This window comes from Myotis nattereri, assembly GCF_964212035.1.
Source record: "Myotis nattereri genome assembly, chromosome: Y".
NCBI lineage: Eukaryota > Metazoa > Chordata > Mammalia > Chiroptera > Vespertilionidae > Myotis > Myotis nattereri.
In genome coordinates, this window is record NC_138094.1 from 3,965,392 (window position 1) to 3,978,882 (window position 13,491).

At 38.0% G+C, this 13,491-nt stretch overlaps 1 protein-coding gene across 4 annotated transcripts in view; it reads left to right on the forward strand.

The window, feature by feature from the left end:
* LOC308512479 (gamma-taxilin-like) overlaps nucleotides 1-12,472 on the forward strand; it is a 131,922-nt gene extending 119,450 nt beyond the window's left edge. For all 4 annotated transcript variants that reach the window (XM_081082211.1, XM_081082209.1, XM_081082210.1 and 1 more), the window contains 2 exons: nucleotides 11,009-11,104; nucleotides 12,030-12,472. In XM_081082211.1, the coding sequence (XP_080938337.1) occupies nucleotides 11,009-11,104; nucleotides 12,030-12,350 (417 nt within the window). In that variant the 3' untranslated portion in view covers nucleotides 12,351-12,472. The remainder of the gene's footprint in view (nucleotides 1-11,008; nucleotides 11,105-12,029) is intronic.
* The last annotated feature ends 1,019 nt before the right edge of the window (nucleotides 12,473-13,491 follow it).

Consider the following 13,491-nt stretch of genomic DNA (forward strand, 5'->3'; position numbering starts at 1 on the left):
GCAAACAAAAGCCTGGATCCAGGCAGTTTTATCAAATTTTCAAAGAAGAACTAATCCCTATACTCCTCAAACTCCTTCAGAAAACCCAAGACGAAAGAACACTTCCAAACTCCTTTTATGAAGCCAGTATAAAATTATCCTAAGTGTATAACCAGATAAAGACACTACAAAGAAAGAATTATAGGCCAATAACCTTGGTGAACATAGATGCTGAAATCCTCAAAAAAATTAGCAAATCGCATCCAACAATATATTAAAAAGGTCATACACCATGATCAAGTGGTATTTATTACAGAGATGCAAGGCTGGTACAATATTTGCAAATCGATAAATAAATTGACAAAATGACATGATCATATCGATAGACACAGAAAAAGCATCTGGCAAAATCCAAAACCCATTTTTGGTAAAAATTCAGCAAAGTGGGAATAGAGGTAGTTTATCTCAACATTATAAAGGCCATATATGACAAACCTACAGCCAACATCGTGCTCAGTGGGCAAAAGCTAAAGCCATTTCCCCTAAGAACAAGAACAAGACAGGGATGCCCACTTTCACCACTCCTGTTCAACAGAGTACTGGAAGTGCTAGCCATAGTGATCAGACAAGAAATAAAAGGCTTTCAAATTGGAAAAGAAGTAAAACTGGGGAAAAATGGCGACCAGCAGGAAGGTAGGGAGGGAGAGTGAGAGAGCAAGGAAGTGATAGAGGAGTGTGTGGATGCGTGTGGTGTGTGTGTATGAGCTAGGGACAGTTAGATTCTGCAGGTCTTCAAATGGGCTGCTAAACCGGGCAGTCTTAGGCGGCGGAGTCCTGCTCCCTGCGTGGACACTCCTGGGTGGCCAGCACAGGCACGGCGACCACGCCATCTTGGGAAACAGAGCTGCTTGAGACTAGGATCCTGGCCTCAGCACCACCCAGTCTGATCTCAGACACATACCAGGACCCTGCAGCCACTGGGGTCAGAAAGCTGTGACCACGGCTACAGACCTGCCGGCAGATCTGTGAGTAACAGAGCCCATCCCCCATTCCCGCAGGCTTGCAGGCAGCACCAGAGTAAATAACTGGTAGACCCACCCCTTTCCGGGGCCTCAGCGCTCCAGGAACTTTAGCCTGGAAGTGAGCAAGCACCTTGGAACTGATGCTGCATAGGGCCGGCTTCTGAGCCCTGGGCTGAGAGCAAACACGTGATCCCCAGGAATTGAGCCTACGCACATTGCCGGCTTCGGAGCCCTGGGCTGGGAGCAATCACTCAAACATCGGGAATTTGTCCAGCGTAGCGCAGGCCCAGGGACCCTGATTCTCTAGGCAGGAGGCAGCACCAAGCACCAGTGACATGACTGTGTTTCTTATCACCTGCACCTGAGATCCTGATTCCCTGTGCATTCATACTAAGAGCCAGTGACTCCAATTCCTGGTGCAAGGGCACACAGGGACCCTGATTCTCAAGGCAAGGTCACGCAAAGCAACAGAGACTCTGGATTCTTGGGGAACCCTGACTCCTGGTGCACACTAGGGGGCTCTGGTTTTCAACACCCTTCAGGGGGGTCTCTGTTTCAGCACGGTGCAGGCAGGGTTCCTGATACTAAGGGCGCGTACGAGGCCACATTGAGAGCTGACAACACTGACTCTGAGTGAGTCTGGTTCGCACCAACCCACAACAACCACACATCTTAGTGTCAGAGCTCTTCAGTGACAATAGGGTAGTGGGAGGCTCCAACTGCACACGGCCCAGGCCCATGCAACTCGACGTTTGAACCATCGGGAGATAATCAGAATGAAGACACGACACAACCACCAGAGGAAAGACAATGAGGAGTCACCAAGAAAGGACATTAATGAAATTGAAGCATGCAACATGACAGAAAAAGAATTCAGAATAATGGTTGTACAATTCATTCACCAGATGGACGAGAACATCAACAACCTATGCAAGAATCAGGAAGAAATGAAAAATGATATAGCTACAATCAAAAACACCATGGAAAGTTTCAATAGCAGAGTAGAAGAAGCAAAGGACCAAATTAGTGAATTAGAAGATAAAAGAGAAACAAGCTCAATCAGAACAACAACTGGAGAAAAAAAATAAAAAGCAGGAGGAGAGCCTAAAGGAGTTTCAGGACAACATGAAACGAAGTAACATACGCATAATAGGGCTGCAAGAAGGACAAGAAGAGCAGCAAGGATTAGAAAATTTATTTGAAGAAATAATGTCAGAAAACTTCCCAGATATGGGGAAGAAAAAAGTTACACAAGTACAGAGAGGCCCAGGCAAGATGAACCCCAAAAGACCCACACCAAGACACGTCATAATAACGATGGCAAATGTACAAGACAAAGAGAGAATCTTAAAGGCTGCAAGAGAGAAACAGAGAGTTACCTACAAAGGATCCCCCATCAGATTATCAAATGATTTCTCAACAGAAACACATCAGACCAGAAAAGAATGGACAGAAATTTACAAAGTGATGCAAGGCAAAGGACTGAATCCAAGAATACTCTATCCAGCAAGGCTATCATTCAAAATTGAAGGGGAAATAAGCTTCACAGACAAAAAAAGGCTAAGGAAGTTTATCACAACCAAACCAGCAATGCAAGAAATGCTTAAGGGACTGGGGTAAAAGAATAACTAAAAAGCCCAGAAAGAAAACAGCCACACACATACACACAAAAAAGAAATAGCTACAAACATGTACCTTTCAATAATAACTTTAAATGTAAATGGACTAAATGGTCCAATCAAAAGACATCCAGTGGCTGAATGTATAAAAAAACATGACGCATATATTTGATGTCTACAGGACACCCACCTCATTAGAAGGGACTCGCACAGACTGAAAGTGAAGGGATGGAAAAATATCTTTCAGGGAAATGGAAAGGAAAAAGAAGCTGGGGTAGCAATACTTATATCGGGAAATAGACCTCAAAGTGAAGGCTATAACGAGAGATAAGGGAGGCCACTTCATAATACTAAAGGGATCAATACAACAAGAGGATATAACCCTGATAAACATATATGCACCCAATGCAGGAGCACCCACATACATAAGAAAACTCTTGGAAGATATCAGGGGAGAGATCGACAACAATACAATTATAGTAGGGGACTTTAATACACCACTGACATCACTGGATAAATCCGCTAGACAGAAACTCAGCAAAGAAACAGCAATCCTAAATGACTCAATAGATCAGATGGACTTAATCTACATCTTAGAACACTTAACCCCAAAGCCAAAAATATACGTTCTTCTCAAGTGCTCATGGGACATCTACAAAAATAGACCACATATTGGATCACAAACAAAGTCCCCAAATTCAACAAGATTGAAATCATTCCAAGCACCTTCTCAGACCACAACGCCATAATATTGGAAATAAACTACAATAAAAACAACTCAAAATACTCAAACACTTGGAAGCTGAATAGCATGTGATTAAAGATTGATTGGGTTACCAATGAGATCAAAGAAAAACTTAAAAACATCCTGGAAACTAATGACAATGAAAACACAACAATCCAAAATCTTTGGGACACAATGAAAGCAGTCCTGAGAGGGAAGTTTATAGCTCTACAGGCCTATCTCAGCAAACAAGAAAAAATGGTAGTAAATCATCTAAATCTACAGCTCAAAGAATTAGAAAGAGAGCCACAAGAAAAGCACAGAGTGAGCAGAAGGAAGGAGATAATAAAGATTAGAGCAGAAATAAATGACATAGAGACGAAAAAAACAATACAGAAAATCAATGAACCAAGAGCTGGTTCTTTGAAAGGATAAACAAGATTGACAGACTTCTAGCCAGGCTCACCAAGAAGCAAAGAGAAAGGACCCAAATCAATAAAATCAGAAATAATAGAGGCCAAATAACAACAGATCCCACAGAAATACAAATGATTGTTAAAAAATACTATGGACAACTCTACTCCAACAAACTATACAACCTGGAGGAAATGGACATATTCCTAGAAAAATACAACATTCCAAAACTCAATCAGGAAGAATCTAAAAATCTCAACAGGCCAATAACTATGGAAGTAATTGAAGCAGTCATCAAAAACCTTCCGGCAAACAAAAGCCCAGGGCCAGACGGCTTCACAGGGGAGTTTTACCAAATATTCAAGGAAGAACTAAAACCTATCCTCCTCAGAATACTACAAAAAATCCAAGAGGAAGGAACACTTCCAAGCTCATTCTATGAAGCCAGCATCACCCTAATACCAAAACAACGTAAAGACAACGCAATGAAAGAGAATTACAGGCCAATATCCCTCATGAACATAGATGCCAAAATCCTCAAGGAAATCTTAGCAAATCGGATCCAGGAGTATATCAGAAAGATCATACACCACGATCATGTAGGATTTATCCCAGTGATGCAAGGATGGTACAATATCTGCAAATCAATAAATGTGATACATCACATAAACAAATTGAAAGGAAAAAACCACATAGTCATATCAATTGATATAGAAAAAGTATTTGACAAAATTCAACACCCATTTTTGATAAAAACTCTCAGCTAGGTGGGAATTGAATGATCATACCTCAACATAGTAAAAGCCGTATATGACAAACCCACAGCCAACATCATACGTAATGGACAACAACTAACACCATTTCACCTAAGAACAGAAACAAGACAGGGATGCCCACTATCACCACTCCTGTTCGACATAGTACTGGAAGTATTAGCCATTGCAATTAGACAAGAAGAAGAAATAAAAGGCATCCAAATTGGAAAAGAAGAAGCAAAACTGTCCTTATTTGCAGATGACATGATATTATACTTAAAAAACCCTAAAGACTCCATCAAAAAACTTTTAGACTTAATAAAAGAATTCGGCAATGTAGCAGGATACAAAATTAACCCCAAGTAATCTGAGGTATTTCTATACACCAATAGTGAACTTGCAGAAACAGAGACTAAAAAAGCAATCCCATTTACCATCACACCAAAAAAATTAAGCTACCTAGGAATAAACTTAACTAAAGAGGTAAAAGACCTCTACTCAGAAAACTACAGGACGTTGAATAAAGAGATAGAGGAAGACCTAAAGAGATGGAAGAACATACCATGTTCTTGGATTGGTAGAATCAACATCATTAAAATGTCCATACTGCCCAAAGCAATCTATAAATTCAACACACTTCCCATTAAAATACCAATGGCATATTTCACAGACCTAGAACGAACTCTCCAAAAATTCATCTGGAATAAAAAACGACTCCGAATAGCTGCAGCGATCCTGAGAAAGAACAAAGTAGGTGGGATCTCAATACCAGATATCAAGCTGTATTACAAAGCCACTGTTCTCAAAACTGCCTGGTACTGGCACAAGAACAGACATATAGATCAACGGAATAGAATAGAGAGCCCAGAAATCAGCCCCAACCAATACGCTCAATTAGTATTTGACAAAGGAGGCAAGAACATACAATGGAGTCAAGATAGTCTCTTCAATAAATGGTGTTGGGAAAATTGGACAGATATATGCAAGAAAATGAAACTAGACCACCAACTTACACCATACACAAAAATAAACTCAAAATGGATAAAGGACTTAAATATACGACGGGAAACCATAAAAATTCTAGAAGAATCCAAAGGCAACAAAATCTCAGACGTATGCTGAAGCAATTTCTTCACTGATACAGCTCCTAGGGCACTTGAAACTAAAGAGAAAATGAACAAATGGGACTACATCAAAATAAAAAGCTTCTGCACAGCCAAAGAAACCATCAACAAAACAACGAGAAAACCCACTGTGTGGGAAAACATATTTGCCAATGTCATATCTGATAAGGGCCTAATCTCCAAAATTTATAGGGAACTCATACAACTTAACAAAAGGAAGATCAGCAATCCAATCAAAAAATTGGCAAAGGATCTAAATAGACACCTTTCAAAAGAGGACATTCAGAAAGCCAAGAGACATATGAAAACATGCTCAAAGTCACTAATCATCTGAGAGATGCAAATCAAAACAACAATGAGGTATCATCTCACACCTGTCAGACTGGTTATCATCAACAAATCAACAAATGACAAGTGCTGGAGAGGATGTGGAGAAAAAGGAACACTTGTGCACTGCTGGTGGGAATGCAGACTGGTGCAGCCACTATGGAAGACAGTATGGAGTTTCCTCAAAAAACTGAAAATGGAACTCCCATTTGACCCTGTGATCCCACTTCTAGGAATATATCCCAAGAAACCAGAAACACCAATCAGAAAGGATATATGCACCCCTATGTTCATAACAGCACAATTCACCATAGCTAAGATCTGGAAACAGCCTAAGTGCCCATCAGTAGATGAATGGATTAGAAAACAGTGGTACATCTACACGATGGAATACTATGCTGCTGTAAAAAAGAAGGAACTCTTACCATTTGCAACAGCATGGATGGAACTGGAGAGTATTATGCTAAGTGAAATAAGCCAGTCAATGAAGGAAAAATACCACATGATCCCACTCATTTCTGGATAATAAAGATCATTATAAACTTATGAACAAAAATAGATACAGAGGCAGAGCTGCCTCGAACAGACTGTCAAACTACAGCAGGAAGGCCGGGGAGGGTTGTGGGGTAGGAGGGGGGTGGGTAAGAGATCAACCAAAGGACTTGTATGCATGCATATAAGCATAACCAATGGACATAAGACACTGGGGGCTAGGGGAGGCCAAATGATTGTCAAGGGCGTGGGAAAAAAGGAGACATATGTAATACTCTTTGTAATACTTTAAGCAATAAAAAAAAATATGTTTACATCGATGAAAAAAAAAATAAAATATGTTTACATCGATAAAAAAAAAGTAAAACTCTCATTATTCACAGATTACTTAATGTAGAAATGCCAAAGATTCTATCAAAAAAACTAGACTTAATAAAGGCATTCAGCAATGTAACAGGATACAAAATTAACACCCAGAAATCTATAGCTTTTTTAACACCGATAATGAACTCACAATAAGAAAAACTGAAGAAACAATCCCATTTACCATTGCAACAAAAAAATTAAGATACTTAGGGTAAACTTAACTAAGGAGGTAAAAGAATTGTACTTGGGAAACTACAGGATGTTGAAAAAAGAGATAGAGGAAGACATAAACAATGGAAGAATATAGCATGTTCATGGATTGGTAGATTCAGCATCATTAAAATATTCATACTGTCCAAAGCAATCTATAGATTTAATGCAATCCCCATTAAGAAACCAATGGAACATTTCACAGACTTAGAACAAATTCTTATGGAATAAAAGAAAAGATCACAAATAGTCACAGCAATTCTAAGAAAGAAGAACAAAGTTGGAGGGATCACAATATCAGATATCAAGCTATATTACAAAGCCACTGTTCTCAAAACTGCCTGGTACTAGCACAAGAACAGACATAGACCAATGGAACAGAACAGAGAAACCAGAAATCCAAACATTATGCTCGATTAATAATTGACAAAGGAGCCAAGAGCATACAATGGAGTCAAGACAGTCTCTTCAATAAATGATTAATTGGGCAGGTAACGTGCAAAAAAATGAAACTAGAACACCAACTTACACCATACACAAAAACAAACTCAAAATGGATAAAGGACTTAAACATGAGATGGGGAACCATAAAAATATTAGAATCCACAAGCAGCAAAATATTATACATACGTTGTAGCAGTGTCTTTACTGATACAGCTCCTAAGGCAATGGAAATTAAAGAGAAAATAAACAAATGGAACTACATCAAAATAAGCTTTTACACAGCAAAAGAAACCATCAACAGAACAACAAGAAAGCCTACTGAATGGGAGAACATATTTTCCAGTGTTCTCTCTGATAAGTGTTTAACCTTCAAAATTTACAGGGATCTTATACAACTTAATAAAGGAAGATAGACAATCAAAAAGTGGGCAAAGGACCTTTTCAAAAGAGGACATTCAGAAAGCCAAGAGACATGAAAACATGCACAAAGTCGCTAAGCATCCAAGAAATGCAAATCAAAACAACAATGAGGCACCTGACATCACACCTGTTAGAATGGCTATCATCAACAAATTGACAAGTGACAAGTGCTGGTGAGGAGGTGGAGAAAAAGGAACACTCTTGCACTACTGATGGGAATGCAGATTGGTGCAGCCACTGTGGAGAACAGTTTCCTCAAAAAACTAAAAATGGAATTCCTATTTGACCTAGTGATCCCACTTCTAGGAATATATCCCAAGAAATCAAAAACATGAATCAGAAAGGATATATGCACCCCTATATTCATAGCAGCACAATTTGCAATAGCTAAGATTTGGAAACAGTCTAAGTGCCCATCAGCAGGTGAAGGCATTAAAAAACTGGTACATCCACACAATGGAATACTAAGCTGCTGTAAAAAAGATGGAATTCTTACCATTTGCAACAGCATGGATAAAACTGGAGACCACTATGCTAAGTGAAATAAGCCAGTCTGAGAAAAATAAATATCACATAATCTCACTCACTTTTGGAATAGAATCTTACCTAATAATATACAAATATGTAAATTGACTATACCTCTGCTATGCTCATCAGCCAATGATGAGATTATGCAAATTAACCCAACAAAGATGGCGGTTAATTTGCATACATAGGAGCAAAATGGCGGAGCAAAGACTGAAGGTTCCATCTGGAGCCGCAAAGACTGAAGGCTCCAGCCGGACCGAAGGCCTGGGTTCTGGTTGCCGGAGGAAAACCGGTGCCGGCAGCCAGGGGAAGGGAAGGCCTATTGCACGAATCTCTTCGTGCAATGGGCCTCTAGTGAACAATATAAACTGATGAACAAATACAATGCCAGAGAGAAAAAATAATTTAGAATCTAATAGAAGTTATGCTTTACTTGCAGATTTTTAATATTTCCTACAACTGTGTGATATTATAGTTATTATACTTGAAATCTTTTTCTTGAAATATTAGTTTATTGTATGTGACAATAGAATTAAAATTGTCGTTGAAAATATTAATGTTTATTGCATGCAACATTATATTTAATATTGTTTTTCTTGAGATATATTAAAAAAGAAAAAGAAAAATGAGAATTACAAAGGTATCTGCTGCATTTCAGACATTGTTTTTGTTACTACCTTCATGTATTTTTAGATCCAGCAATATGGAGAATTCAATGAGCATGAGCAGATGAGTTTTACCTGCCATTTTTTTAAGCTGAGACTTCAGTTAAGGGGAGTTGTATGTACAGTAAAAATGTGTTTTCTGTACTATAGCACATGCATGCTATTGACATGGAACATTTTAAGAGAGCAATTCTCAATTCACTATCCTGGAGAGAATCTCTGGGCAGGAATACTTTGCTCTTTAATAGTGGCTACAGAAATCCCAGTAGGTCAGTATGAAACCATGTCTTGTGGCAGTTTTGTGGGTAATAACCCATGACATAGGGCATTGGCTTTGTCATCCTTGTTTGACAGGTATATCTGAATCTTATTCTGAATTTCTGAAAATTGGAATATTACAGCATTGCTTTAAGTACATTCTCCTTATTTTTGGACCCATTTTATCTTTGACAAAATCTGAAGTAAAATAGTCTTGTGAATTTTGAGGAAAACAAAGCTAAAGGTTTCAGACATTTAATAGCACCTTTCTAGTCTCCTAAATTCTTCTGTCCTCTAGTTCTGATACCAATGTGATTTTAGAGTCTTAATTTCTTTGGAGGCTAAGAATCTCTGTCCAAGACTCTGATGAATTAGTATAATCCTATGTAATAAAACCCTAATATGCAAATCGAACAGTGGAACTACTGGTCACTATGATGTGCACTGGCCACCAGAGGACAGACGCTCAGTGCAGGAGCTTCCCCCTGGTGGTCAGTGCATCCCCACGGGGGGTCACCATTCAGCCAAAAGCTGGGCTCATGGCTGGCTAGCATAGTGGTGGTGGCAAGAGAGGCTCTGAGGCAGCGCTAAGGAGCAGCAAGCCCAGCTTCTGGCTGGTGAGCGCAGCGGTGGTGGCAGGGAGTGGACCTTAGCCAGCAGTCAGACATCTCTTGAGGGGTCTCGGACTGCAAGAGGGTGCAAGTCAGGCTGAGGGACCCCTCTCCCCCAGTGCACGTGCACTGGGCCTCTAGTGATTATATTCAGAAAACAAGAACAAGGACTTTTTTTTTATATAACTGAGGAAGCAGAAAGTCTTGTATCTTCCGTTGGAATGAAATGCATTGCAGCCTTATCTGAGAGAGTTAATTGTGGTATCTGAAGTTAGCATTTGCTGCTTCCTCTGAAACTGAGAACATAAAATTTGTTTTTTATAAAGACATGCAGACTATCAGCTAGTTGAGACAAGTGCAGTGATGAGCGTGGGGAAGAATATTATAAAATGTTTCTGAAGGGGGGAAAATATCAACATTAAAAAAATATCTACATATGTAAAAGGCTAAGCGACTGGCCAACTGAATGGTAGGTATGATAAACACTGATCACCAGAGGCACACTCTCAGTGCAGGAGCTGCCAAGCAACAGCAATCTTGAACAGTGCCCTCTTGCACTCTGGGACCCTCGGGGGATGTTGGACTGCTGGTTTTGGCCCAATCCCCACAAGCCAGGCTGAGGGACCCCAACTGCAGGAGGGATCCTCCTCACTCCACAAATGATCTTTAAGCCCCGATGCTGCCCCTCGTGCGGCAAGCCAGAGAGGGAGTGCAGGAGGTTGGTTCCAGGGCATGTCTGGCCCATCTTGCCCAGTCTTACCCTACCGGCCACCTTCTAATTTCCTTTCAATGTGGACGAATCCATGCCCCAGGCCTCTAGTATTAAAAATAATGTCCAAGGGTCAGAGCATTTTCTTCCACTAAAATATCAATAGGAAAGTCCAAATGGAGAAAATGACAACAGAATGAAGAGTAAGATTATTAGGAAACAGTAAGATTATTAGGAAACAATTATAAAAAAAAAAGAGCTTTTAAACAAAAAATGTTTCTGTGGTAGGTAGGTCAGGGAATTCAACTTAGAATTTAAATGCATATTGTGTTGATTCGCAGATGACAAAGAAAATTAAGAAACTGGAAAAAGAAATGACAATATGGCGTACCAAATGGGAAAGTAATAATAAAGTACTTCTGCAAATGGCTGAAGAGGTAAGAAGGTTTTACATGACTGAATAGTGAATGCTCATATTAAGGCAGGATGGAATGTCTAGATGTTTACTAAAGTAATTGCTGGTTTGATTACTAAAGTTTAATTAGTTTACTTAAGTTAAATTTAGTGAGGTATTTAAACTTATTTCCCCAACTAATTAGCTCAGGTTTATGTTATAGACAGCTCTAAAGTATCTTGATTTTGCTTATGCAGATTAAGAATTATTAAACTTGGTACACTGCTCCCCTCAAAGTTTTTGATTCATTAAATTTGGGATATAGCCCAAGAATTTGCAATTCTAAAAATTATCCAGGTAATACTGATGTTGATTCAAAGGCCGCAACCTGAAAGGCAGTGATCTTCAGTAAAGACAATTTGATTAAGATTTAATTTGATTTGATTAACTTGTAATTTACTGATTTTCTGCCCTTATTCTTTCCAAAAGGCAACAAACTACTTTTTGTCATAGTTGTTGTAAATAACAATGAAGTGAATTCCATGTACAGTTTCTAAATGTCTCACTTTCATAAACTTGGTAGGGCTAGTTTATAACATTTCACAAGAGAAAACATTAGGGCTCTAAAAGGTGGAAGAGAATAAAAAAAAATCTATTTAGACAAAAACATTCTTATTTCTAGCATTTTAAATTAAGATGCTGAATTTCCTTAATACTTACTACTTAAAGTCATGAAGTAGATCTTGATTACTTGAATGAAATATGATAAAGAATTTAATTTTTGCATTGCTCCATATAATTATAAATATTTTAAATGTCAGTATATACATATACTGTGATGTCCAAGAGATGATAAAAAGTAGTTTCCAGTGTGGCTTAGATTAGTTAATTTTGTATACAATAATCTAATTTCTGTTTATATATACTAAGATTACATAAATTCTGTCGTGTTTTTTTTTTTTCTTTAGAAAACTATTCGTGATAAAGAGTACAAGTCCTCTCAAATGAAACTGGGACGGTTAGAGAAGCTGTTTAGAGCTCTTCAAATGGAAAGAAATGAGCTCAATGAGAAAGTGGAAGTGCTGAAAGAGCAAGTCTCTGTAAAAGAAGCAGATGTAGATTTAGCAACAGCTGTGATAAAGCCCTGTACTACTGTTGCTTTTCAGAAAGAGTTGAACACTTCCTCTAAAAGAGCTCCAGGAATCTACTTGCAGGATGAAACCAAGGCAGCAAATAAAACAAAACGCAATTCAAAAGACCCATCCCACATGATCTCTTCTGGACATTGATTCAGTTAATGAGATTACTGAATTCAGTTAAGACTGATTACTGTATTGAGAGATATATTTTCTATATAACTTTCCTGAAGCAGCGAGTATTGATTTTCAGATTAAAGTTTTATTACATTTTCTACCAGTTCTGTATTTTCTTGAAACTTCTGAACTATACAATACATGATGCTGCCTAGCGGTTTTGCATTGTTTAATGTATACATTTCCAGAGCTGTATTGCATAGCTGCCTTATTTTCCCTTTATTGGAATATGTGTTCATTATCTTGTCCTTTTAATGTATCTGTTTCTGTGTTCATTGCCTTATCTGTTCCTTTGGATATATTATCATGATTAAATTCAGATTTGTTCTGACAATGGGTTCCTATCCTATGTAAAAACTAAAATTAATTTAAACACTCTAGCCAATAACACAAAATATAAAAATGGTTAGTTTTGTGTGATAGCTTATTTAAATACCAAGTGAAAAATAAAACCTGAGTGTGGGACATGTGAAGCAAACAGCATATTTAATTCATACTAGCTTTTTGATAATATTTTTTACCACTTCACAAATTGAGAAGACTGCACATCTTGATTCAGAGTTTTGGTAAGTTACATATATATCAACATACCATTTGTAAAGAAACTAGGATATATAGACAAGTCATTGGACAAACAGGCTAAATGTTTCTGTGACTAAGAACAGTTGTACTGCTTTAATTTCAGGTTAGAACAGACATATAAAAGAAATTAGTACTAGATCTCTGCATATAAAATGGGAAAATTTCTGAACATTGTAATTCCATTCCTTAATTTCTTTTATTTTAATATCTAAAAACAATATTTTACTTAAATGTCCCTGTCATACTTAAAATGGATTTAAAATGGATTAAAATGAAAAATTATACAATAGGAACAAGAGCCTAGAGTGTGAAATATTTAAAAATTTTCATCATTGGCCATGATAATCAACAGGCCAGGTGGTGAAGAAAAAGCAATGTACATGAAATTTGACTAATTATAATGCCAGAATTAGCATAATCAAACAATCCCCCACCCACGTTTTATTAGTATCTATTAAATGAAATATTGTCCACAACTCTTTGAAAGAAAATGAAGATACATATCAGAAATAGAATTTAACTTAAAATTGAGCAT